The 25,463-nt window shown below is 43.0% G+C and overlaps 1 protein-coding gene across 5 annotated transcripts in view; it reads right to left on the reverse strand.

Annotated features, from left to right (window-relative positions):
* Positions 1-1,224: 1,224 nt before the first annotated feature.
* The window catches only part of BPIFC (BPI fold containing family C), a 47,922-nt gene continuing 23,683 nt past the window's right edge, over positions 1,225-25,463 (reverse strand). For all 5 annotated transcript variants that reach the window (XM_074326274.1, XM_074326272.1, XM_074326273.1 and 2 more), the window contains 12 exons: positions 25,130-25,285; positions 24,937-25,000; positions 22,836-22,896; positions 19,596-19,687; positions 18,002-18,178; positions 16,797-16,850; positions 15,825-15,995; positions 15,060-15,127; positions 5,445-5,487; positions 3,416-3,479; positions 2,616-2,692; positions 1,225-1,779 (listed from right to left, as the gene is read on the reverse strand). In XM_074326274.1, the coding sequence (XP_074182375.1) occupies positions 1,657-1,779; positions 2,616-2,692; positions 3,416-3,479; positions 5,445-5,487; positions 15,060-15,127; positions 15,825-15,995; positions 16,797-16,850; positions 18,002-18,178; positions 19,596-19,687; positions 22,836-22,896; positions 24,937-25,000; positions 25,130-25,285 (1,150 nt within the window). In that variant the 3' untranslated portion in view covers positions 1,225-1,656. The remainder of the gene's footprint in view (positions 1,780-2,615; positions 2,693-3,415; positions 3,480-5,444; positions 5,488-15,059; positions 15,128-15,824; positions 15,996-16,796; positions 16,851-18,001; positions 18,179-19,595; positions 19,688-22,835; positions 22,897-24,936; positions 25,001-25,129; positions 25,286-25,463) is intronic.

The raw sequence follows: 25,463 nt of genomic DNA on the forward strand, positions 1-25,463 counted from the left end.
CTCAGTTAAGTTAGACCGCCCTCTAGTGTTTCCCTTTGGGATATTTACTAGTTACCCTCTTCTAGGCTAAAGTTAAACTAGCTCAATCCAGTAGTTTTTAGTATGATCTAGTTGCAGCACTGAAACGAACGTGCAATCTGGGTCAGGTCCGGCTGCTCGAATGAATAAGTCAGCTTGGAGTTTCATCCCCAGCAGCGAGGGGGGAAAAGACGTCTGCAGCTGAGAAAGATGAACAAGTTTAAATAAATACCACAACTGAACGTGTGTAATGTGTTTCAGAATGAATTTGTGGGTATACGTTGAATAACTTGTCTGTCAGGAAACAGCATCCCAAAGAATGACACAGGACAATTTACCATATGTTCCAACAAATACTTGTGGGGGCACCTATTACGGCCAGATGTGCCCTCCGAAATGAGTAAATCTCAGTCCCTACGGACAGCCAGGGCTTTCCCGTCTAGCTTTCTTTGGCGACTAAGTACTCCTGACCATGCTTTTTATACGGTGTCTCTTGTTCTGAGTAATAAGTGAGCTTTATGTGATTTCGGTTTCTAGTCCTATCTCGTGTAAAGAACGACTTTGGAATTAGAAAGACTTGGATTCAATTTCTACCTCTGCTGTTTACCAGCTTTGTGTGGTTAATCTCTCTTAACCTTTGTTTGCTCATCTGTAAAATGGGATCCTAATTCTTCATCGACTGGCGGTGAGAATGAAATGACCTTACACTTGTGAAGTAACCAACCCAGGGTTTGGCACATGGTTAGCACTCTAATAAACCGCTCTTTCCCACTCTTTCACTAGATGGTAAGCAACACAAAAGCAAAGTTTGTGGTTTCTATTCATTTCTTACATCATCTGTACCAGTTTCTCTTTCTTCCTCTTTTGCCCCAATTTCACTCCATTGATTAGGGATTCTACCTGTATTAATATCATTGTCAACTATAAATTATCTAGGTTCAGTACGTGGCACTGCTATTTCATTTAACCTGGGAGTTTTAATCCTAAAACTTAAGGAAGTGATACAACTTTCCTGTGATCACCTTGTTTCTCACTAGAAACATCTAAGAGGCAAAGAATTCCCCTTCGAAATCTGCACAACCTCAGTTTTCATCAACGATAAAGACACTAAATCCCCTTCCCTCATTCCTGTCTTATTTTATTTAGCAGGACATTTAGCAAGTAAAAAGACAAGGTTGACATTGATAGAAAACAATTTTAATTAAATACGGGGACAGTAGCAGTAAATATAAAACATAAAATCCGACATGCAGGGAGGGGGAGAACCCTAGAGAGCTGACGGGGCTGAAGGGATCTCCACCGACAACACCCATTCAACTCTGTACTTAAAGAGTTTCTCATGCACCTCGTCAGAAGTACATGCCTAGCTCTTGGCCCCCGAATCTTATACACACAGGAACACAAAACATGCATTCAAACATGAACGTGCATTCAAACAGCCACGATACACACACACGCCGATTTAGCTCTTTAACACAGTTTGCCCCCTTGGTCCCTGAGGCCTTGAGAAAGAAAACTTTCAGACTAAGCACTTCACAAGAATTTTAAAACTCCAGTATCCACTGTCTTCTCCCTCGGGGTTTACAGTAGGTAGCATTAACGGTCATTTACTTCCTGGAGAGGACCCCAAACAGGCAGTCAAGGGGCTGAATTCTCCTTCCACTGTCCACTTATCAGGTTCAAACCTTCCCAACCATGGAAACTTGGTTGATGCTTTAAGGACGTTTCATACCTCAGGTCTGTCGAAATCAATATAAAATGCTGAAAAGGACGCAACAATGAAGATAACGTTAAACTTTGGGCACCTGCAGCCATAGGATGTCTGGGTTTGCCTGAGGGGTGAGGGGGAGATGGTTTTTTACCAGGTCCTACTGTGTCACACCCTCCCCTCCCCCACCCCCCATGTGAGTACTTCAGACATGGGAACCTGCCATTTTGGATTGCCATTGACTTATGCGACTTAAGCAATTATAGAAGACTGTGGGGAGGGAAGAGGGAATTCAGGGTAGCATGTAGGATGGGAGAATTCCATCAGAATCTTATTTCCACCTTCCTAAACAAACAAACAAAGAGCCAAGAAGGAAGAAAAAAAGGTGTTCTCAAGTTTCTTAATAATGATTAACAGGGAAACAGCTCACAATAGATCCCTGAACCCAGAGGAGGGTCTTTGGTTCATGCAAAAGTTCATTGACTAGATATTCAAAACAGCCAGTCTGGTCTCAGCCATGTCTTTTTCCAGCTACACAAGCCACTTCCCCTCTCTGAGTCTTACTATCCTCATCTGTTAAATCCCAGCCTTACAGGTTGTTTTGTGGAATAAAGAAAATAAAGCACGCTGCAGTGCATTTTCTTGTACTGTGGTGTGAATACATTTGGCTGGGAAAGGAAATCGGACTTTGTCTGATTTTAAAACTCAAGTTTCAATGCTTTTCGTTGTTAATTGCAAGCTTTAAGACTTGAACATTTTGTTTGTAAAATTCCCTGGGCTGGGGAAAAAACCAAGCAGAACAAAATAAAACAAAAAGTAAGCAAACAGAAAGAGGCTTCTTCTACTATGGAAAGAAATGGGGCAGTTAAGAGAATAATCACATTCTTACCTCAAGAACTTCAACATCTGAATTGACAAATGAGATTTTGTGTGGGTTGGGCAGAGGAAATCCTTGCTGCAGTTTTGCTAAAATATAAAACAAGATGTACAAGAATTGGGTACGGGCACAGAAGTTTTGGCAAACATTTTGGTAAGAGACTAACAAGCAGCTTTTAAATAATTTATCTTCTCATTCTTCCTGGTTCTGTGTTTTCATTCTGTCTGATGTGTCCCTAGCATTTCCCTGAAAGAATTGTTACATAATCCATTCTTAATAAAAATGCACCTGCAATTCTGGGCATTTGGATGGCAGAAACATGGTGGTACCTCGTCTAATTTATATTTTCAAAATACCTCATTTGGTCCTGCGAACTTTTTGGTCTCCAATACAAAACGTGTTTTAACCAAGCCAAACTCAAGATGCCGCACTTTGTAAACAACTGCAGTGCAGGCAGAAGGCGTAGGACTGCCCTTCATGAAAACTGTCTATCCAGATGGTGGTCTTTGCGTAAGAACCACAGAGGTACCCTCTAGGTAGGGAGAAGAATCTCATTTCTGGCCGACCTGAAGGAGACTCTTCAGTGCTTCGCTGTTTTTGCTGAGTCTTCAAATAGAGTTGCTAACAAGGCTTGGACCCAAAATAACTAATTTTATAACCATATCATTGATGGTACAAACTTCGCAAATTCTGGCACTGGCCTGGCGGCTTAATAAGGTTAGGGTTAGGGTACAAGTTTCATGAAAAGTCCCAAACAATGCCCAACATTTAGTCAATGTCAGAGTCACATTTCTCCCCCAAGAAACTCTTACCGTTGGCCAGTGGGAGGATGCCAAAGTGGAGAATAGAAGACAGAATATTCTCAAACCTCAAGACCTAAAATGAAAAGGGAAACTAAATCAGTTGCCAAATCAGGGCATTTTGAAAGTACCATGCCTGGTCTGGACCTGCACTTTCCCAGACCTTATCAGGATAGACAGCTATAATTAGAATCTCCCCATAGAGATACGTATTCTAGTTTTACAGACACTGAAAGCTATTTTGTGGGAAACCATATGACAGAGTTTCCCAGTCTTTTTTCCTCCTTGAGGATGGACATTTCTACTCTCTTCTACCCTGGATCATGGTGACAACAAATGTAGAGAGGCCACATGGTGGCAGCAAACATGGCAGCTTAGATAGCTACCAAGTAAGACAATCGAGCACATCTAACACGTATCCCAGTTAGTAGTCCTTCCTTACTTGCCTGGGTACCCCAGCCACAGTAGGTCCCTTGCATTGTGTTATGCCTTATCGTTAATGCATCAGCAGAGCATCCAATTTATCTTTAATAAACTGTGGTAGTTGCATAGCCTTAGCTAAGTGTTGGTTCCTGGGAAGATTCAGGTATCAAAAATAAATGGATTATGATGAACATCAATTCATTCAATGACTATTTTTTGACCACCCTATAGGCTTAGCAATAATAAGAACCTCTTTGCAGCTTACCAAGGGTGGCTCTGAAGCAGACTTCCTAGGTTTACCTCTTGTTTTTACCACTTTACTGTGTGATTTTGGGAAAGTTCCCGAGCCTCTCTGTGCCTCAACTTCCTCAGCTATAAAGTGAAGATAATACCCTGTTTCCCCGAAAATAAGACCTAGCTGGAAAATCAACTCTAATGTATCTTTTGGAACAAAAATTAATAATAACACCCAGTCTTATTTTACTATAATATAAGACCGGGTCTTAATATAATGTAATATGATATGATATGATATGATATGCTATGCTATGATATGATATAATATAGACTGGGTCTTATATAATATAATATAATACCAGGTCTTATATAATATTATATAAGACCCAGTGTTATAATATAACATAACATAACATAACATAACATAACATAACATAACATAACATAACATAACATAATACCAGGTCTTATATAATATGATATAAGACCGGGTCTTATACTAATTTTCGCTCCAAAAGATGCATTAGAGCTGATTGTCTGGCTAGGTCTTATTTTCGGGGAAATACGGTAGTACTAATATCATAAGATTGTTGTGAGGATTAAATACATTAATATTATATAAAAATGCCTGGTACATACCATTGTCCTTTCTTTCAGAAATGTCACGGTTAGTACACTCTGCTGTTATACTAGCAGTTTGTCTGGGTGTTCCTGGAAGACTTGGACTCATTTACCTCCTCTGGGCTCAGGAAATATTATTTATGTGACAGTCAGCTATGTCTTCTCATTGCATATAGTCTGTCATCTACCAAATGGCCACGCCGCAGAGGTGCTAAATCATAGGGACCCTAGCTGAGAACCACTGCTCCAGAATATAAATGCCACTAGGGTAGGGATGCTACTTAGTCATTTGGCTGATCTTCCTGAAGCTTTGGGTCCCCCCAAAAGATATCGACACAACCAGCCTTGACTTAATTTTAGGATATGCCTGGAAAGCCTTCAAAGAGCAAACTTATAATAATTGACCTAATAATTGACACAGATCCTTTTGGAGTCTGGATCTTAAATTTAACTTGACAGGATTACTTTATCCAAAAAATAAAATCTCCCTGAAAATTCCAACATTATGCAATGTCTTAACAGTTTTTTGAGTTCTTTTGAAAGTCTTTCTGAATAGATAAAAGTGAATTGGAGAGTTCCGCTCTTGTTTAATAGTGCATGGGCTTGGATGAGTAGCTACATAAAGAATTTTAAAGTTAAAACTTACACTCATGGGAAAATCAAGTACTAGTCAGAGACACAGAAAATAGTCATCCAGCTACTACATAGGAGAATTTTCATTTTTCCCTGGACAAGGAACTCTGAGAGCTCTGATTCCTACCTCAATATTGCTGCGATTGGACTCTGGCAAAGAGAGGCGGAACCTGAAAGCAAAACAACAAAAACCAACAGGAAAAGGTTAAAAGAAGAACATTTTAAAACAACCATTTCAATAGAAAGGAACAAAAGGGAAAGGGGATTTTTTTTTTTAGCTCAATAAGCTGCTATTTAAAAAATACAGAACCCTGTTAAGGACATAATGTTCTATTATATCTTTACCCCTATATTTGCTGCTTAACTAGCAGAGCAGGAATAGGAATAGCAGAAGGCTTGGCTTTGTAACCAGGATGGGTTCTCCAAAGTGTCTTTTCTCTGTGGGACTTATTGTTGGGAACTTGAATGCAGAACCATCTTAAGAAACAGTTTTCTGTCTACAGCCATATCTTTCCCCCTCTCCTGATCTCCTCTGATCTCTGAAGCTAAGCAGGGTTGGGCCTGGTTAGTACTTGGATGGAAGAAATACTTTCCAGGTCTTCTTGCTCTGAACTCAACGGTATAACTTTTCTGAGCCAGGCTGATCTCTCATAAATAAATGTGACAGTAACGATGATGGTGATAGTGATGACACTATGTGACGTGTCCTGTTTTAGGAGCTTTATAAACATTTTAAAATTTAAAATAACCCTGTGATTGATATGGTTATTACTGTCCCTTTTGCAGATGAGGAAACTGATGATCAGAGAGAATTAAATTACCCAAGTCACGGAGTGAGCAACTGATGGACCCAGATGAGAAAGCTCACTCTGCTTGACTCTAGATTCTATGCTCAGTCCAGGCCACATCTCTCAGAGGGCGGTAACACTTATATAATTTTTTAGCTGCTCAATCATAACACAGGGGAAATGTTGGCGATGATGGCTGTCTGACATGAAAGGCAGTGCAGAATAAATGTCAAAGTCACATCTGGGGAAATGTGAAGGGATGCCTCCCCCTGGTCACACCACCTCTTATCATGGACAAGCTGGACCAGGTTAGAAATTTGGCCTGCATAGAGGTGGCACATACTTGAGAGTTTTCTTTCTTTCTTTTATCACAACCCCAAGCCATGATTGGCCACCTCAGGACCACCTGCTATGAGTGAGCTTGTTTGGGGTTCCCCACTAACTGGCTATCCTTTCCTCCTGAGGCTATTTTACTTCTATCTTTTTCCTAGAACTCTAGGCATAGTCACCAGGTTGGTTTACTGATGGCCACGTCTCACTGACTGCAGAGAAACGGGTGGAGCAAAGAGCAAACTCTCCCTGCTGTGGTTCTGAAAAACACGCAAGCGCAGCTTACACCACTAGGTGGCGATAGAGTTCAGTCCTTTGACCTTTCATCCTCTGTCAGGCCCCTAACCTGCTACTTAAAGCCTTGACCCTAGAACTAATTCTTATTAAAGAACCACAGAGTTCTTGGGAAGAAAGGGAGCTCAAACAGCCCTGCCTTGCAGACATACAGAAGTATAGCCCATTTAAAAATGCAAGTGCAAACTTCATGCAGCCCATGAAGTGCATGGCAAAAGGCCTTTCATCATCTGGGTCAACATAGCAAATGTGACATAACGAAGGTCAAGTAGACCAAAGCACAGGTACTCACAATTCCATTACTCCAACCTTGTGACCAGTGCAGACATTGAAAATCAGTCCTGCACTCAATACTCTATAACAATTGTTTATCTCTTTGCCCTCTGACTGTGAACTCCTTGAGGGTAGGGGTTCAGTAATAATTATATTTGTATTCCCAGGATTGAGTACAGAGCACATGTAGGTACCTAGTGTTCATGCATTCATTCATTGATTCATCTAGCAGGTATTTATTGAACACCTAATACATGCCAGCTCTGGGACAGGTACGGGAGATACGATTGTGAGTAAAACCAGATACCGCCACTGCTCTCACATGGGGAGGCAGCTTATAGCCTCGTGGGGAGGCAGGCATGAATCAAATAACCCCACTGATGAAGATTTCATTGTAGGTTGAGATAAATGCTCTGGTGGGAAGAAAGAAATTCACAGCGACAAATAACAAAGGAATCTGCTTTAACTTGGTGGGTACAGGATGTTTTCCAAAAAAGGGAAATAAATCCTGTGCTGGCATATGACGGATGAGCAGGATTAAAAAGGCAAAACGGGAAAGAAAGAGGGAAGGGGTCGGGGCAGAGGTTGCAAAGGCCCCGTGGAGGGAACAGAGAGCTAGGGAGAGAGCGCAGCAAGATGGTGCGAGAGAGGCAGATAAAGGTGACCGCGCAGGGTTTCTCAGGCTGCGTTAGAATTTTGATATTTACCCCGACGGCAAGGAATCTACGGAAGATTTCTAACAAGCGAGATGATATCTGTGTTTGGTCAAGAGCTCTCTGGCTGCAGTATGGAGAAAAGCTTGGCAGGCCAAGAGGTTTCCCAGGTGCTTGTTCTCAGCTCAGAAATGTGCCCGACAATAGGAGGAATTTTATTTATATCCATACTTATGAGGAGTAGAGAGAAGCTGTATGTATAGGAAACAATTAGAGAACAATACCAATAGTGTGTGCTCAGTGTGCTTCACTGTGGGTTTACACAGCACACGGGCTCGATGCGGGAATTCTGAGAAGGTGTGAAAAGGTGAAGAAACCAGTGTGGGTTGGAGGGGTGTGTGAGTGTGTGTGTGTGTGTGTGTGAGAGAGCGAGAGAGAGAGAGAGAGAGAGAGAGAGAGATGGAGAGGGGTGAGAGAGGTATATGGGGGGTAATAAACTACCATTTAAGAGAAGCACTCTGTCTACTACCTTGAAAGTACTCTACCATGTCCCTTAGCACCCGTATTATAATTGCCTGTTAATCTGAGTGTTTCTTTCACCACGTTGTGGATCTGGAAGGTAGAAACAAACCGTCTCTATTCTCTGTTTTGAGAACAGTGCTGAGCACATAATAGGTGCTTAATAAATTGTCATCGAATAGCTATATGGATAAATGAACAGATAAAGGAGATGGGTGGGGGAGTGTTTATTGGAACATTCTGCTTTAGACTGGCTCACTTTGGGGGTGAGCCAGTCTAAAGAAGAACGTTCATTTTAGGGAGCTATGGGAAGCAAGGTTAGCTGGTTTGAAAAGTAGGACCAGTAATTGAAGGGCTTGAAAATCCCAGGCTGTGGATTTAATCCAATGGTGAACGGTTTTGAGGGGAGGAATGTATTGAGCCTATTCCAGTATTAAAGGACCCTCTCGATGAGGAAGAGGCCCTCAATATTTTAACTTCATTGCCTTCTGCAGTCTGGAAATTCCCCTGAGAGTCTGCGAGAAGGGGAAGAAGTCATCTGGGGTTTCCTCCTCTGCCTGGGCCCTCCACTGTGGCATTCCTCTGCCCTGGCTTCAACAGTAGCTCAGAGGAAGGGTGGAGATGAAGGCGCCAAGCCTGAGCTCTGCTGCCCTGTCCAAAGAACCGTTCCAACAGAAACTGAATCCATTCTTCCTAGACCTGTTTTCCTTTCTGGGTTTCTCTCCAGATGGCTCATGTTAGGAAATGTTTATCCACCCAAGCAGTGAAGAGTGGAGTTAGGTGGTGATTCTATCTGCTGGTAATCAGCTAGATTTGCATTTTCTGATGGTGTTGTGTGGGAGGGGTTGTAGGGCGTGCACGTGCGCTGATAGTAGTGGGGTGGGGTGCAGTTAGAGAGCATCCAAAGCCTCCTTCATTCTGGCATGTCAAAATATTCTAAAGTTCTAAATGGTTCAGCAATAAGGTACACTTGATTGCTTCAAGCTTTACTTGTGATTAAGAAAAGTGGGTTGGAATTAAGTCATCTGGACGAGAATCAAAAAAGGGAAAGCGTCATTTAATTTGGCCTCTGAAATAGTCTCAAAATGTCTACTATGTGGGCCAACCTGTTTTAGGGTTACCTCCAAGTAGAACTGTGTTTGGAACAAAATTCTCTGTTGTAGACACAACAGGAAGAAAATGGTGACTTGGAGGGCCAACTCCACAGCCTTGAAGACCATCCTGACTTGTCATGTCTCTTGGGACCAACCTCTCCCTCTTATTTGGTCAAACTTTGATTCTGAAATGGGGGAAAGAGTGAAATACTGCTACTAGCAGTAACAAATCTTTCTTGAGCCCCGATTGTGTGCTAGGTATCATGCTTTTCATGCATTATCTAATCTACCCATAAACAATTCTATGGAGAGGTGTTCTGTTTTGCTGATGAGGAAACTGATACTTAGGTTAATTAACTTGTTCAAGGTCACACAACTCCAAATGAGGGAGGTAGAATTCAAACTCACCTATGCCTGACTCCTCTTAAGTAGACATACTCAAAGAAGTCAGGCTTATTATCCATACTCCCAGCTTTGCTTTCTTTATCCCTCCTTTGCGCAATTCCTTAATACAATGAGAAAAGGGCTGTGTCTGATGCCCGTGTCTTCTACCAATACTCAACGCGAAAAAGTTCATGCTGCCTGTTTCAATTTAGTGTGACTCCATGCTCATGCATTTCTGCTTCTAGGCTATTTATTTTCTAGGGTACTTATTTTCTAGGTCTTAGGTCTAAGTCTTATTGTCTAAGTCTTAGCTCTTTGCTGCATCAAAGGCAGTATAATGTAGCAAGTAAACACTCATGGTCTTGACAAGACTGACTCAGGTTCCAGTTCTGGCTCTGCTATTCAAGAGCTCTGCGACTTGGGTAAGTTACATAACCTCCACAAACTAGAAAATGGGGATAACAATACCTACCTCCGTGACTATTCATTCAGTCTACAGGCATTTATTGAGCACGGTGCCAGGTCTGGAGATACAGTTGTGAGGTTTAAATGAAATAATATATGTGCAGTGCTTGACCAGAAGACAGCAAAGGTGCAATAATAAAGAGTGGTCATACATAATAGACACAAGGTGACTTCTCTAACGCCATCACTGGGCAGGAGACAGGGGAGTGGGGGGTGACGCGTTTTCTGAAGAGGGGAATTCTTGAAATGATCTTGTATGATTGAGCACCTCCTTCCCCTGGCTGAAGCCAGCCCCCAGTTTTAAATAATAGCCATAGCCAGCATTTCTTGAACAGTTCACATGAACTTTACACGGGTTAACTTATGTGTTTCTCACAACAACCCCTGAAGTAGGTTTTATTATATCCTCATTTTATAGAGGCCCAGAGAGGTTCATTAACTTGCCTGAGGCCCTACAGCTAATGAATCTGGGCAGGGATCTGAACCAGCTACTCTGACTCCTACGCCCGTGATCTCACCACCTCCCTAAACTTACCACACCGGATTTGCCTCTGATTTCTGCATCTCATGTCTACATAGCCTGCCCTGGATGTTTCTAGAAAGAGATTCCTTCAGGCAGGGGATAGTTAGAAAGGCTATGGTGTTCTGGGGAGCCGGATTGGAGACCTTGTTCTTGATTCTTCTCAGGGATGTTTCACTGATCCCCACCCACTTTACACCTCTTTCTGACATCACCTAAGACCAAACCAGCTCATCCTGAAAAGCAGCATTTGCCTGTGGAGCCTGGAAGTGGAGGCCCTGGCTGGGGTGGCCTGTGTGGTATGTGGGGCTACCATTCTTGCTATCAAAGGCTAAGGCCGCTCTTTCGGCACCCCCCCCCCCCCCACACACACACCTTTGCAAAGTCTTGCCTCTCAGTTTGGCTGCCTGAGGCCTGAGAGATGCCTGGCCCACCTGCTTTGCCCCCAGTCCACTCGTTGCCCGAAGTCTGCTATAACACCTCCTGCAGGAGCCACCCTCAGACTCAACACAAGCAACCTGTGCAACTGAGAGAGGGCGAAATGCTCAGGAGGGCTCTGTGCTTGGTTTAATGCCCTGCTGTCTCCATCTTGAAATTGTTCATAATTTTTGAACAAGGGGTCTGCATTTTATTTTGCACTGGACCTTGCAAATTATGTAGCTGGTCCTGCTCAGACCCCACTACAGCCACAGGGTCCAGAAAGCCTCCCCAGCACAAGAATCTAAAAGGGGACTCCAGGAAGGCAGGAGTCCTCATTTTAGGTGTGTGTTTATGAGGTCAAAGCATGCTTGTGGACCGTAGGAAGCCGGAGAACGAATTTCCACATTTCTTTGGACAATGTGCCTTTAACAGGCTACAATGTGCCTTTAACAGGCTTTCCAGTTACTCCCATGAATAAACTTAACGCCACTGAAAGTGCAGTTTCTTACGAGTAGGTATCACTGGAGACGAGGGTCAGCCTGATTTAAGCAGAGAAGTGAACCTGGTCTCTCTGCTCCTTAAGGTCTTTCCTACCTGCCTGCCGTAAGTCTGAAGCTCCATCCGTATTCTATTCCTCCTTCGGATCCTGCCAGTAAAGCAGACCCCTGCTCAGCTTGCTAACTTGAAGCTAACAGCCCTGTCCCCACTTTCCCCATCACTCCAGATTTCCAGCCTCCCTATTAGCCCTTTCCTCTCAGTCTGCAAACAGATGGAGGTCTCACCTGTACTCATAGTCATGTTGCTCGGGCCAACCACGTTCCAAATTCTCTCCTCTCTCTTCTGACATAGCTCAGATGCTGTCCACTCCTCACTGCCTTCTTTTCCCTCCTCATTTCCTGCTCTCTGGCTCAACCATTAAAACTGCCACCTCACAGGTCACCCGTCAGGGTTCAGAGTTTCATGAGCCTTGATCTTTTGGGAACGAGGTCCCATTATGACTTCTGGAAGTCTGAGGCACTTTTGCCCTTGGGAACCTTTCCTTCATAAAAAAAAGTGATAAATTATATTTTGAAACTGTGTTGGCATAAAGACAGGTATAATACATTGTGGATTGTATTCATGTTTTTATTCTTATTATGAAGTATATTAAAACATTTTCACAATTCCTTAAATTACTGTGGGCTCTAGGCATGGTGCCCACTGAGGCTAATGGAGAAATCTGTCTGTTTTGAGGGGCTGGCAAACATTTGGTAAAGCCTTTTTGAAATATTTTGTCTCTGGGAAACCACACTACCTTTTTGTTGTTGTTGCTGTTCCTTTCATTGGGAAAACAATATGCAGTTGATCCTTGAACAACACAGGTTTAAACAGCACGGGTCTACTTATATGCTGATTTTTTTCAACACAGCTGGCCCTCTATATCTACGGGTTTCACATCTGTGGGTTCAACTAACCGTGGATCGGAAAAAGGTGATGGGATTAAGAAGTACACATTGGTAGTTACAAAATAGTCACAGGGATGTAAAGTAAAGCATAGGGAATATAGTCAATAACATGGTAACGACTATGTGTAGTGCCAGGTGGGTACTAGACTAGTCAGGGAATCACTTCTTAAATTATATAAATGTCCATTCACTATGCTGTACACCTGAAACTAATATAAAATAATATTGGCTGCCAACTGTAACTGAAAAAGAATAATTAAAAAAACTTATTTTGATCCGCAGTTGGGAATCTGGATGTGGAGGGCAGACTGTGTGTATTGTTCTAAGCCATTTTATATAGAGGACTCGAGCATGTGATTTTGGTATCTGCAGGGGGTCCTGGAACCAATCCCCCACGGATACCTAGGGTGGACTGACTGTAGTTACGTTTTGGGGGAGTCCAAGTTGTCTGCAGATTTTTGACTGTCTGGGTGGTTGGCGCCCTTAGCTTCTGCATTGTTCAAGGGTCAGCTGTAGTTGTGAAGAAACTTTAGAGAAAAAACCCAGCTCTCAGAATCTAACACCCTAACACAACTCTTCATTTGCTATTCCCTTCCCTTGTCCAGATGGAAAGCTATTTTACACAGCTGACTGTTGTTATGCTGGTTTCATTTAATAGCATGTTACTGAAAACATCTATGTTTCTGTAATAGTCTTCCTAACCGTTAAGTTGACCGATGGTGATTGACTTACTTTCTTTTCTCCTCTGTTGGTTTCCTATTCTTTTTGGACTCTGCCTTCTTTGTTTTATGGCCTCCTCTTCCTCCTTTCATGGGTTTAGTCTGGGCCATCTGATTATTCTGTATGTCCTCCCTCCAGGTAGTCTGATTCATGACTCCAACTACCAGCTCTATAGGGCTGAGGAAAATGGGCCATTCTTTCAAATGGCAATTAGTGTTCAATGATCTGTGTATATGGTTGGCTCAGGTCCTTTCATGCTGCATGGCTTGCATTTGAGAGTCAGTGAGGCCACGTGGCACGGTCTTGTGAAACTCTACCTTCTAGTAATGGGATCTGAGTGTCAGAGCCTAAAGGTACCAAAGGAATGATTTAGTCTAACTTCATTATTTTACAGAAACCGAGACTCAGAGGTTAATAGACTTCATCATGGTTAGAGAACCAGTGAGCAGGGATTCAAAACTTCCTTCCTTTACCTGAATGAGGAAAGTTCATGCTCTTTCCTCAACAGCATGCTTTCTGAATTTGTCAAGGAGGAGCGACTTTAGATTATATTGCTGTACCATTAAAATGTGCATTTATATTACAGAGATATTTATAATTATCTTGCTGCCCATTTTATCTTAATATTATTTAATGGGAAGAAAAAAGAAAAATTTCACAGCACATTTTTTAGTTAAGTCCATATTTTGAAATTATCTGGGCTTGCAAACAACACTTCCAATAAGGGGCTAATATCCCAAATATACAAGGAACTCATACAACTCAACAACAACAACAAAAACAAACAATCCAATTAAAAAACAGGCAAAGGACCTGAATAGACATTTCTACAAAGAGGACATACAAATGGCCAATAGACATATGAAAAAATGCTCAACATCACTGGTCATCAGAGAAATGCAAATAAAAACCACAACGAGATATCACCTCACCCCAATCAGAATGGCTATCGTCAACAAGACAAATAATAACAAGTGTTGGAGAGGCTGTGGAGAAAAAGGAACCCTCATACACTGTTGGTGCAAATGCAGACTGGTGCAGCCACTACAAAAGGCAGTGTGGAGGTTCCTCAAAAAATTAAGAATAGAATTACCATATGACCCAGCAATCCCTCTCCTGGGTATCTACCCAAAAAATCTGAAAACATTTATCCATAAAGACAAGTGTGCTGCAATGTTCATTGCAGCTTTATTTACAGTGACCAAGACATGGAAACAACCAAAGTGTCCTTTGATAGATGATTGGATAAAGAAGATGTGGTATATATACACAATGGGATACTATTCTGTCATAAGAAAAGATGAAATAGTGCCATTTGCGACAACATGGATGGATCTTGAGATTATTATGCTCAGCGAAATAAGTCAGACAGAAAAAGTAGAGAACCATATGATTTCACTGATATGTGGTATATAAAACTGAAAACAACAAAAGAACAAGACAAATGAAGAAACAAAAACTCATAGACATAAACAATAGCTTAGAGGTTACCAGAGGGTAAGGGGGAGGGGGTGGTAGATGAGGGTAAGGGGGATCAAATATATGGTGATAGAAGGAGAACTGACTCTGGGTGGTGAACACACAATGGGATTTATAGATGATGTAATACAGAACTGTACTCCTGAAATCTATGTAACTTTACTAACAATTGTCACCGCAATACACTTTAATTAAAAAAAAGAAAGAAATTATCTGGACTATTACAGAAGAAGTGGTTAAGTGATTCATGCTCTATCCAATGGGAACTTCCCCTGTTCTGTTAATGTTCACTTTGTCTCTATGGTCTGTGGATTCACTTATGATGAAGGTTTTTGACAATCAAATCAATTGATCTTACCTGTTCAGAGACAAGGAGCAGACCAGTCTTTGTCCCAAAATAACCAGGCCAACACTGGTACTAGCAACCTGCAGACAACAAAAGCATTCATCACTAAGAGGAGGGAATCTCTTTGGCCACAAATTGGCCACAAATATTATTTCCTATAGTGGAAATATCGTAAGCTCCACGTACCCTCTCATTCCAAGAGACATTGGAAAGAAATAACTCTGAAAACACCGTCTTTCAGGTAAGGAAACTAACTATAAAGACTTTTTGTTTGAGGATCTCCTTTACATTATTTTTCTATTTTTTCCCAATGTCTCTTCTCCATGTACTGTGTGTGTGTGTGTGAGAGAGAGATAGAGAGAGAGAGAGAGAGAGAGAGAGATTGCGTGTGTGTGTATGTATGTGTTGTATTTTGCTTAGGTTCATTGTATTAGTCCCTTTCTATTGGATTGCATTTGGCTTTCATCTGCGAATACACCTGAATTCCACCTTGATTGACTTATTTCAAGGAAAAAAGAAATTCAGCTATCACTGTAACTGAAGCAGAGGGAAGGGCACCCAGAAGCGGAGAAGGGTGCAGAGCTATAGACAACATAAGGATGGATGAACGCTGGCTTCCCATACCTCTCCCCACTCCAGCCTCAACCCTGTCCTCACTCCTAATTGATGCATCAGTTCCCACCCCTCCAAACATGTAGTAGTCCACTGCTGCTCAGTGGTCCGCTGCAGGAACAGGGTTGGTACCCACAGGCTGCCCTTCTGTCCCCCATGACTTACAAAGTCCATGGAAACGATGGTTTCGACAGTTGAGTTCTCAGTCTCCGTGAGTATCATAATGGAGGCAGGGATGTCCAGGGTAAAGTTACCCGGCAGCAAACTGATGACGGGAGGCTCTGTTGCCATGATCCGAACCATGAAGGGCTGGGACAAGATGGAGATCTCTGCAATCTGCCCGCGTTCAGGGAAAGAAATGGAGATCGGGAGCCGTGGTCAATGAGGTGACATCACAAATTAGGGTTGGCCTGTGGTGATTAAATCTCATCCTCATGCAGTTAGAATAGAAAAGAAGCTCTTTAATAGTAATAATGATAATATGCAAAAACACACATAATATCAGCTGACATTTGTCGAACACGTGCTGTGTGCCGGGCACCATGTCAGGGCTCTCTGTGTCATCTCATCTAATCTTCACATAATCCCTGTGAGACAGGTTCTCCCCATTACACAGGTGGAGAAAGTGAGTCTTAGAGAAGGGAAGTAATTTTCTCAAGGCTTCAGGTGAGTAAGTTGTAGAACTGGGATTCAATACTAGGTCTGGTTGACTGAAGGCCCCTGCAGTAAAGCCAGGATGCTACATGGGTGTGTATCTCTTTGTCCTCTAGGGCAATCCTGAGCCTTTCTGTATATGACGTCCAATATTCAGGTGCCATCAAGGCATGACATTAATAGTTACTGTACTCAAGTCACAAGTGTGGGTAGTATTCCTCCATTTCCCATTTAAGCTAATTATTTCAAGTGTGGCGGGACCTTGTGGAAGGACCAGATGATTTATTTTGTGAACTTAAAATGCCTTTAATAGTAACTTGTTCAGTAAATATTTGTGGATATTTGATTAAAAGAAGAAAAAAAAGCTTCTTAAGAATGGAAAGATACACTCAGGCTTGAACCACAAAGCAATATAAAAGTCTTCCCGAAGTAATTCCAATGAAACCAAATACACTATCAAAGAGTCAAGTCCCAACTACTTACCCGGGAGAGCACGTTGCCAATGCCTTGAGAGTTTCCAACCAAATGGCTGAAAATCTGGAAAATCAACACCATCATATCACTGTAAAGTTTTTAAATGGGTTTGTCTTTTCAGGGAAAATGTAACATTCTCTATAATTTTTATGAATCACGAAGCTGTTGCACCAAAAATGGTTTAGTGTTTGAAGGCAATCTATCATTTTATAGTCTAACCATAGGAAATCTGAGGCCCAGAGAAGTCAAGTGACTTGCCCAAAGTCACACAGGAAGTTACATTCCTTTTGAGTAAGTGCCTTTTAACCGTGGGAACATTGTATATATCAAACATGTATGAGCCATGTGTAAACATTCTACAGTGGTTAACAGTAAGTCTTGTGTTCTTGTTCTCATTTTCAGAGATTACTGAGACATAGAACGCGTAAGTAATTTATCTCCATGCACAGATGGTTTTCAAGTCTTGAAGCCAGAAGTGCCTAATTCTCAGCACTGCATGGTAGCTGGCGCTGCCACACTTAGCATTTTGAACATAAGGTTTATAACTAGTATAATTAAGAGCTACGGAATGAAAATATTCATAAAGGATGCTCGATAGAGGTTGTTGATTGACTGGCTAAAAAGAGTGCTCTCATAAAAAGAGGGGCACGGCAAAGAGAATCAATGAGTATCTGTCTTAGTACTGGTCACTGCAGATAAGTCAGTTGCAATTACTAACAGGAGAAATCTTTATATTGACATAACACAAGAAATAATAACAATAATGATAATCCACAACACTTGTAGAGTACTTACTCTGTGCTGGGCATTGGTCTGAACACTTTACATATATTTAAACCTTTTTCGTGCCCATATCAATCTAATGCATACAGAATTATTATTATACCCTTTTCCCAAAGGAGGAAACTCTGGCACAGAGAAATTAAATAAATCGACATTGCCCAAGGTCACAGGTAATAAGTGATGACATTAATTAAGAGCAATCAACAACAGTGGCCCAATATCATAAAAAACTGAAATTAGAATAACTGGAAACCCAACAACTCCCCAACTAATAACAACATTCATTTAACAACCCCTCCATTCATTGTACTGCTAAGAGTGACAGTCTGCAAAGGCCCAGGATAGAAACTAAAAAACCACAACTCATAATGGGATACTTATATGAGAGTAAATGTTGGTGCCAATCGTCATCATCCATTAAATCTTCTCACCTCTTTTGTGGAGAGAGTGACATTGAAAGCCCCACTTGTAAAATAAGCAAAGGATGCAGATTTAAAGAAATATTCAGAGATTCCAACGTAGAGCATAGAGTCACTGCGTTCTGGGAGCACAAAAGGCACTGGGGAGAAGGGGGGGTCGGTGAGGTCTTCCAGTGGGTAGAATGTGCCCTGTGGGAAAACGGAGAGAGACCAGTGTATCAGGTGAAGACCCGAAAGTGCAGGACTAAAGTAGATGGACCCTCTCAAGTCAGAATAACGAAAACTCCAGAAATTCGGTAGGGAAGAAAACATGATAAGGCCTTGTGACTCCTTGACTAGTGACCAGTCTCTAAGCTCTGATGACTTCTTAGTATATATCTGGGTGTGTCTGTCCACCCTGGGTTGTAACCCAGTGAGAAATTCCTTGTCTGTCCTTTTCTCAGAGAAAGGAAGGCAGGTGTTTTTAGCTGGAGGTGACAGCTCTGAATAGTTCTTGAGGTACCAGGTAGAGATGTCAAACCCTTGACCTTCAAAATCTGTCAGAGCTGAGCATCTGGGGTGTCATAGAAAGACTCAGAAGGACCCAGGACTCTAAATGGTTTAAAGCATTTCTGTGGCATTTCGTATACTGCCCTCATTAGCCATAGGTTGTTATTACACAACGGCATCCTGTGTAACATTTAACTACTTTGAATGACTGAGTGATTGAAATATAAGCCACTATGCATTTTTAAAAACAATTATATTAACTTTGGGACAAAACTTAACGTAAGGACAGTTAATCACTTTTCCAGAATCAACAAATACCACTTTCATGTGCTAATGGCCCCAACAGAGGTCAGTAGCCCTCAGTTAAACTGACTAAGCTGAGTGTTAGGAATAGAAGTATCAATATGTACAATTACTGATGTGTGAAGTTCTAATAAATGCAGCTCACTCTACTTGCTGCCTCTTAGCCGCACACCTACTCCCAGAGGCAAAGACTTCACGATAGTTTTCTTGAAGAAGACAGACATGGGTTGTGCAATGCAAATAATCATTTACCAATCAAGAAAATGTTCAAGAGGCTTTTGAAAGAGCATAAACATGAGGGAATTGCTTGAAAGGAGATTAAATTATGTGAAGAGTATGTAGGTATATTTCCTCTGCTCGTAATATTTGTTCTCCAAATACAGTCATCCCTCTGTTTCTACAGGTTCTGCGTCTGTGGGTTCAATCAAGTGCGGGTTGAAAATATTCGGGAAAAAAAATTATGTTTTTGCTGACGCGCACTCTGTACTTAGGCCTGTGATGATTGCATCTGTACTGAGCACGTAAGGACTTTTTTCCTTGTCATTATTCCTTAAACAATACAGCATAACAACGATTTACGTAGCATTTACATTGTGTAAGGTATTATCATAAGTAATCTAGAGATGACTTAAAGTAGACGGGAGGGTATGCGTAGGTTACATGCAAATACCATGCCATTTTATACAAGTGACTTGAGCATCTGAGGATATTGGGACCCGTGGGGGGTCCTGGAACCAATTCCCCACGGGTACCGAGGGACGACTGTGTTGGCTGTTGGTGGCAGGGATGAGGACTCAGATGATGACAAAGTTACCTTCAGGTCCAGATCAACGTAGTTCTCAGTAATTTCTGGAGAACTGATCAGGGAATAATCCAGAATAGTATAGTTGTCAATCTTGGTTAACACTAAATGACAAAAAAGCGAAAAGATTTATATTCTTTAAAAGCATAAGCATAGTATAACATGATTAATGTCTATCCAGAACAAAAATTTAAATAATTTAATAATTTTTAATTCTCTGCTGTTTAAAATAACAATTACCCTATTTCACAAGTAGGACATGCTCACTTTTTAAATTCCAGGAAAATTAGATAAGTCAGAAGAAGAAAGTAAAAACCCTTCTTAATCATATTACCCTGAGAGAAAATTAAGCAAAATTTTGGTGTATACTCTTTTATTCTCTTTCTTCCTTCCTTCCTTCCTTCCTTCCTTCCTTCCTTCCTTCCTTCCTTCCTTCTCTCTCTCTGTCTTTCTCTTTCTCTCTCTCTCTCTCTGTCTCTCTTTCTCTCTCTCTCTCTCTCACACACACGCATACATACTCACACACACACAGTATGTATAATTTTTTTAAAAAGAAAATTAGACAAAACGTCACTTACCAATATTAAACCATATATACTAGGTTGGTATAATGACAGACTTTCAAGTTCTATGTCAAAGCCTCCTATGCAGTTAGAACTTTATTTTTTACAATGAGTCTGTATTACTGTTGTAATTAGAAATAATTTTGGAAAAGAAATATCGTGACAGACAGAAAGGAATAAAATTCACTAAGTTGTAGAGGCCAAGGAAATTCTCGGGCACACTTCTACCGATTGAGGTCATTTTCTTATACTATTATTTTCAGAGCAAAGCAGAAGTGCTGGGGACCAGGGAACAGTGGGTACGGTTTGCAGGAAGCGTGGATTTCAGTATCTGAGACAGTTTGTACATGCGGTGGTGCAGCGCTCGGTCTCTCACCTGGCCTGGGGCGCTGCTGTCCTGACCACCGCTGTGTGCTCTATGCCATGAAGACTTTCTCCCTGGTCTAGAGGAAGGTAGAGGAGCCCTACACCTTCCCTTCTTGCATGTCATGTTGGGTTTATTCCATAGATCAAGATGGGAAACCAGAAGAGGTAAAGTGATTTGCCGAGGTGAGGGAACCATACTACCCCACGTCACTACAGTTTTAAAAAGTGCTTTCAGATTCACAGTCGCAATGGATCCATCACCATGCTGTGAGAGAAGCAGGACTGGGACCATTTTACAAGTGAGGGGAGTGAGGCCCAGAAGTACAGAAACTTGCCCAAGGCAAGCCAGGCCATGAGAACGCTCGGCTAGTTCTTTCCTCCCTACATCTTTCTCTGTCCCTACCTCCCCAGTCCATTAATTTTCTTTCATCCACCTGTATCCACTCATCTGTCCAGGCACCCATGTCCTTTCATCCCTTCATCAGTCCAATTAGTGGGGATTAGGCACTGTGCTTGGTGCTGGGGTCACAGAGATGAGTCAAAGTCCCTGCCCTCATGGAACTCATAGTCTGGAGGAGGGGACAACACATACACAGGAAATAATAATACCGTGTAGTAAGAACAGACCTAAGACTGAGCTGCTGAGGGTCCTACTATAAACCTATTCTTACAGTCCTTTCCGTTTTGGTAAATGGGAACTGCATTCTTTCAAATTTCTAGTTGCTCCCGGTAAAAACCTGGGGTCATCCTTGACTCCCCTAATGACCCACATTCAATGTGTCACCAAATACCTCTGAAGGTACATCCAGAACCTGAACATGTCTCACCATCTTCCTCCCGGCCAGTGGCCCTCCTTGCTCGTACGGGTCAGTGCTGAGCCTCTAAAATGTCTCCCTGCTTCCACCCTTCCCACCCCCTCCTGCCTATTATCAATAGACACAAGTCAGAGTGATTTTTTAAAACATCAATCAGATCATGTAAGCTTGCTCAGAACTCTCCAAAGGCTTCTTCTGTGAGACAAAGAGCCGGCTTTCGCAGTGACCTACGGAACCCTGAACATTTAACCATCTGCTTTCCCCTCTCCGACCTCACCTCTGCTATTCCCCCTCCCCCACTCCTTCTGCTCCCAATATGACCTCCTCACAGTTCCTCCAGCACATGTGGCAGGTTCCCGCGTCAGGGCCTGTGAGCTTGCAGTTTTATCTACCTGGAATGTTCTTTGCCCAGATCTAGGAGTGGCTCACTCCTTACTTCATTCAGAGTTTTACACTAATGTCACCTGCTCAGTATCTCAAATGGAAAACCATCTAAAACGGAAACCCCCGGCCACACTATGTATTAAAACGAAACCCACACCCCAGCTCCTTCCCTGCTTTATTTTTCTTTTTATCACTCTTCATCGATTTCACTTATTATCTTGCTCTCTGCTCCTCCCACCAGTCCCGTGAGGGCAGGAATTTCTGTCTCCTGGGTTAACTGCTACATTCCAGCACCAAGTGTGGTACAGTGCCCCACACACCACTGGTGAAGGAACGGGTGGCGTGCAAAGGACGAGGTACCTCCAAAGTATCATGTGGGTACAGAGGAGGGACTTTGGGGTGTGGGCCTCAGGTAGGATTTCTTGGCAGAGACTATGCCTGAGATGGGCCTTAAAAGACAAAGAGGAGTGAAAAAGACAAGGGATGGCTGAGGGGTAAGGAGAGGAAGGGACCATATGTCTCATGGCTGGCAGAGAGACAGGCACTCGATGAGTGTCTATTAAATGAATAAATGGATGAAGGGGAGAGAACGCTCTTCTAGGCCGAGGGGACAGCATGAGCAAAGACAAGAGGTGTGACGGCAGGAGAAGCAGTTTGCTTGCCGGAGCAGAGCAAGGTGCAAGGTGAAGCAGAGAGAGGAACCAGAACACAGAGGGCGGGGTCCATAGGAAGGCATTTGGACTTGATCCTGAATGGCAGTGAGGAGCCACTGAAGGGGTCAGAACCAGGGGACAACCTGGTCCAGATCAGCATTAAGCATTGTCAGGAGGATGGATTTAGTGCCCGAGCCGGGATTCGAGCTTGCGAGAGTTTACTCCTCTGACCGGCATCTAGTCTCCCGAAGCCACGCCCTCCTTCTCCTGCAGAGAAGCTGGTTAGCAGCAGAGAAGAGCGGGTCCTACACGCACGCACGTCCTCCCACCCACCTTCCTGCGGCTCTCGTCTGCAGAGCGCACAGCAGACCGAAGAGCTGGTACTGTACGGCGGGGAAAAGCAAACCTGGAGAGCTGTGGAGTTCCAAGGTGGGAAGAGAACCTCCCCGAAGAGACAGTTCTAGGACTCACCCTCCAGCATGCTGAGGTTGGCGTTCAGGGCTTCCACCTCACCTGTGATAATGGGACACAGCTGGCCATAAAAGGAATTAAAGGAAAAAAAAGCAGGTTACCATATTATACCTCTATTTATGGGCCCAGACCCTGCAGACAAAGGCCTGCTGGTTAGGAGACATTCTCCCTTTGGACACCAAGACTTTCTCTTGAATTAGTTGACGCCTATGGGCCTAAAGTTACGTATGTACGGGCGGCATGTCACTGAGTGCTGACTAAACTTCATAGCAACTGGGGCTACACCCAGGGAGCCCCATAAAAGCGTGAATCCCTGCCTTTTCTTTCTGTGGCATGACTGGACATGTGCCCCCGCCCATGCTGGTGCTCTTACACCTGGGGAACCTGCTGCCGGAGTGGCTGTGCTCTTCCTCCCCTCTGTCGGCACGGCCATGCTGCTGGGGGTAGTCAGACCTGGGGCCTTTCCTTTCCCTCTGGGTTGGTTTGAGAGCCACTATATCAGACATCTGTTTCTATCAGGACCCCTTTAGGAATTAGAAAATCTGCCTTGAATCCCACTCAAGCACATCTTCAGGAAGAAGATGGGCCTGCTGTGTGCCAGGCGTGCGCTAAGTAGGGTGGTGGTTCCTGGCAGAGGCTTGCGAGCCCGGCTGCCTGGGTTGGATCCCTTGGCAAGTTACCTGTACTCTCTGCCCTCAGTTTCCTCATCTGCAAAATGGGGACAATAATTATATTTACCTCATTAGGTTGTTGTGAGTACAAATGGAGGTAATTCATGTAAAACTGCCCAGCGTGTAGTGAGCATTCAGTACATGTTAGCTGTTATTGTTTTAACCTCATTTCATCCTCACAGCAGCTCTGGGAGGTAGGCACTACTTTCCCCTATTTACAGATGAAAAGTGAGTTGCCAGGAGTTACACCACAAGGATTTGAAATCTAATCTGACACAGCTGGGCAACTGTGGTCTGAACATTCTTTTCCTTCTCCAGTGGCACAGAGGGAATCCTAGAGGCAAAGCACCTATGATTTCTAAGTCATACACGAACTCCAGGCAAACCTAACCATTGGCTTCCTGTCAGAGGATGAAGAACCGTCCCTCGTTCTGAACAAAGGCGTGAGGCCCTTGAAGGTGGCAGCAGTAAGTCCCAGTCACTCTTTAATATGCACAGCCACTGGCACTGAGCACGTCAAGTAGGGATAGAGAAAGGCCGTGAAGCTTCAGAGTCCTGTGGGCAGCCGGGCCACTTCACTGGACAAGCTGCTGTGTGTTTTGGCATGTTGATTTCCTCACTACCTTCCTTAAGCACCTACTGCCTGCCAAGCACTGAGCTGAGCACGACAGAGATGGAGACAGCCAGACACCATACTTGCCCTTCTTTTCCAGGATGGAGTTGCCCTTCTTTTCCAGTCTCCCTCATCCTGCTCCTTGTCTCCCCCAAAATATGAGTCGGGGTTCAGGGAAGGTATGGTCAGGATTGAAAAGAAGGTACACAGCCAATTCTGTCTTTTCCCTTCCTCAAACACTGACTTCTAGAATCTAAATACTTGTAGCTTTGGAAGCCATCTTAACTTCTACTGTTTCTACTGGCTGGAAATATCCTTTCTTCTGTCCCATTCCTTAGCTATCCAAATCCTACCTATACTTCAAGGCCCAGTTCAAGTCCTGCATTCTCTAAAAAAAATGTCTCCCAGGATACTTCCAGGCCCTATTTAATTAATTTTTCCATTTCTCTGAACCCCTTCAATTCAATCTAATGATCATGGAAGTATGGACTAAATTCAAGTACTTATTCAAGCCTGAATTTGGTTTTCCTAAAAAGATAATAAGTTCATTCCTTATTCATATCCCTAACACACCCTAGCTAGAGCCGGGCACACAGTAGGTACACAATAAATAAATTCTTACTGATTGTTTTCCCACCATGTGGCAAGAACTTGAGGGAGAGAACGCTGTAGGATGATGTTTTTAAAAAATGCCTTGGATGGTGCCTAGCACACAGTAGGTGCTCAATAAAGGTTTTCTGACTAAGAATTAATTAAAACATGGCAGAACTACTGCTGGTAGCATTTTACTATGGTTGTGTAACTTCTAAAGACTTACCATTTCATTGAACTTCTTTAAAATGGGTTTCTCCATGGGTTCAGCAAAGGAGTTATACAGGACACTAGGGAAAAAAGAAAAAAAAAGGGGGGGGCTTACTCAGGGAACATACCCGTGGGTTATAAACCACCCCTACGTGCTGCCGAGAATCCAGCCCCTGACTAGCACTGCCCATCATGACGCTCACACTCACCTGAGTTCTCCAGAAAATGAGACGTGGGCGTGGCTCACTTGGGCGTAGCAGTGTTGGAGCTCCAGGCTTGGGTGACCAAAGTCATTTCGGGCCAGGATAAGGATCCCGGTGAAGTAGACCCCAGAGAGAAACAGATCAGCTGCTCCTGTGTCTTGGCTGTTGGGAGAAAATGTACAAGGTTGCCCAGGTCTCTGCCAGGGTGGACATGGGCGAGTTCTCTGATACCCGCAGATTCTGAGCTCCAGGAGGGCAGGAACGTGGTCACCTCTGGATTCCTGGCACCTACAACAGGTAGGAGCAGAGTAGGTGCTGGCTGAATATTCACTGACCAAAT

The sequence above is a fragment of the Rhinolophus sinicus genome, linkage group LG02, assembly GCF_036562045.2.
Source record: "Rhinolophus sinicus isolate RSC01 linkage group LG02, ASM3656204v1, whole genome shotgun sequence".
Lineage (NCBI taxonomy): Eukaryota > Metazoa > Chordata > Mammalia > Chiroptera > Rhinolophidae > Rhinolophus > Rhinolophus sinicus.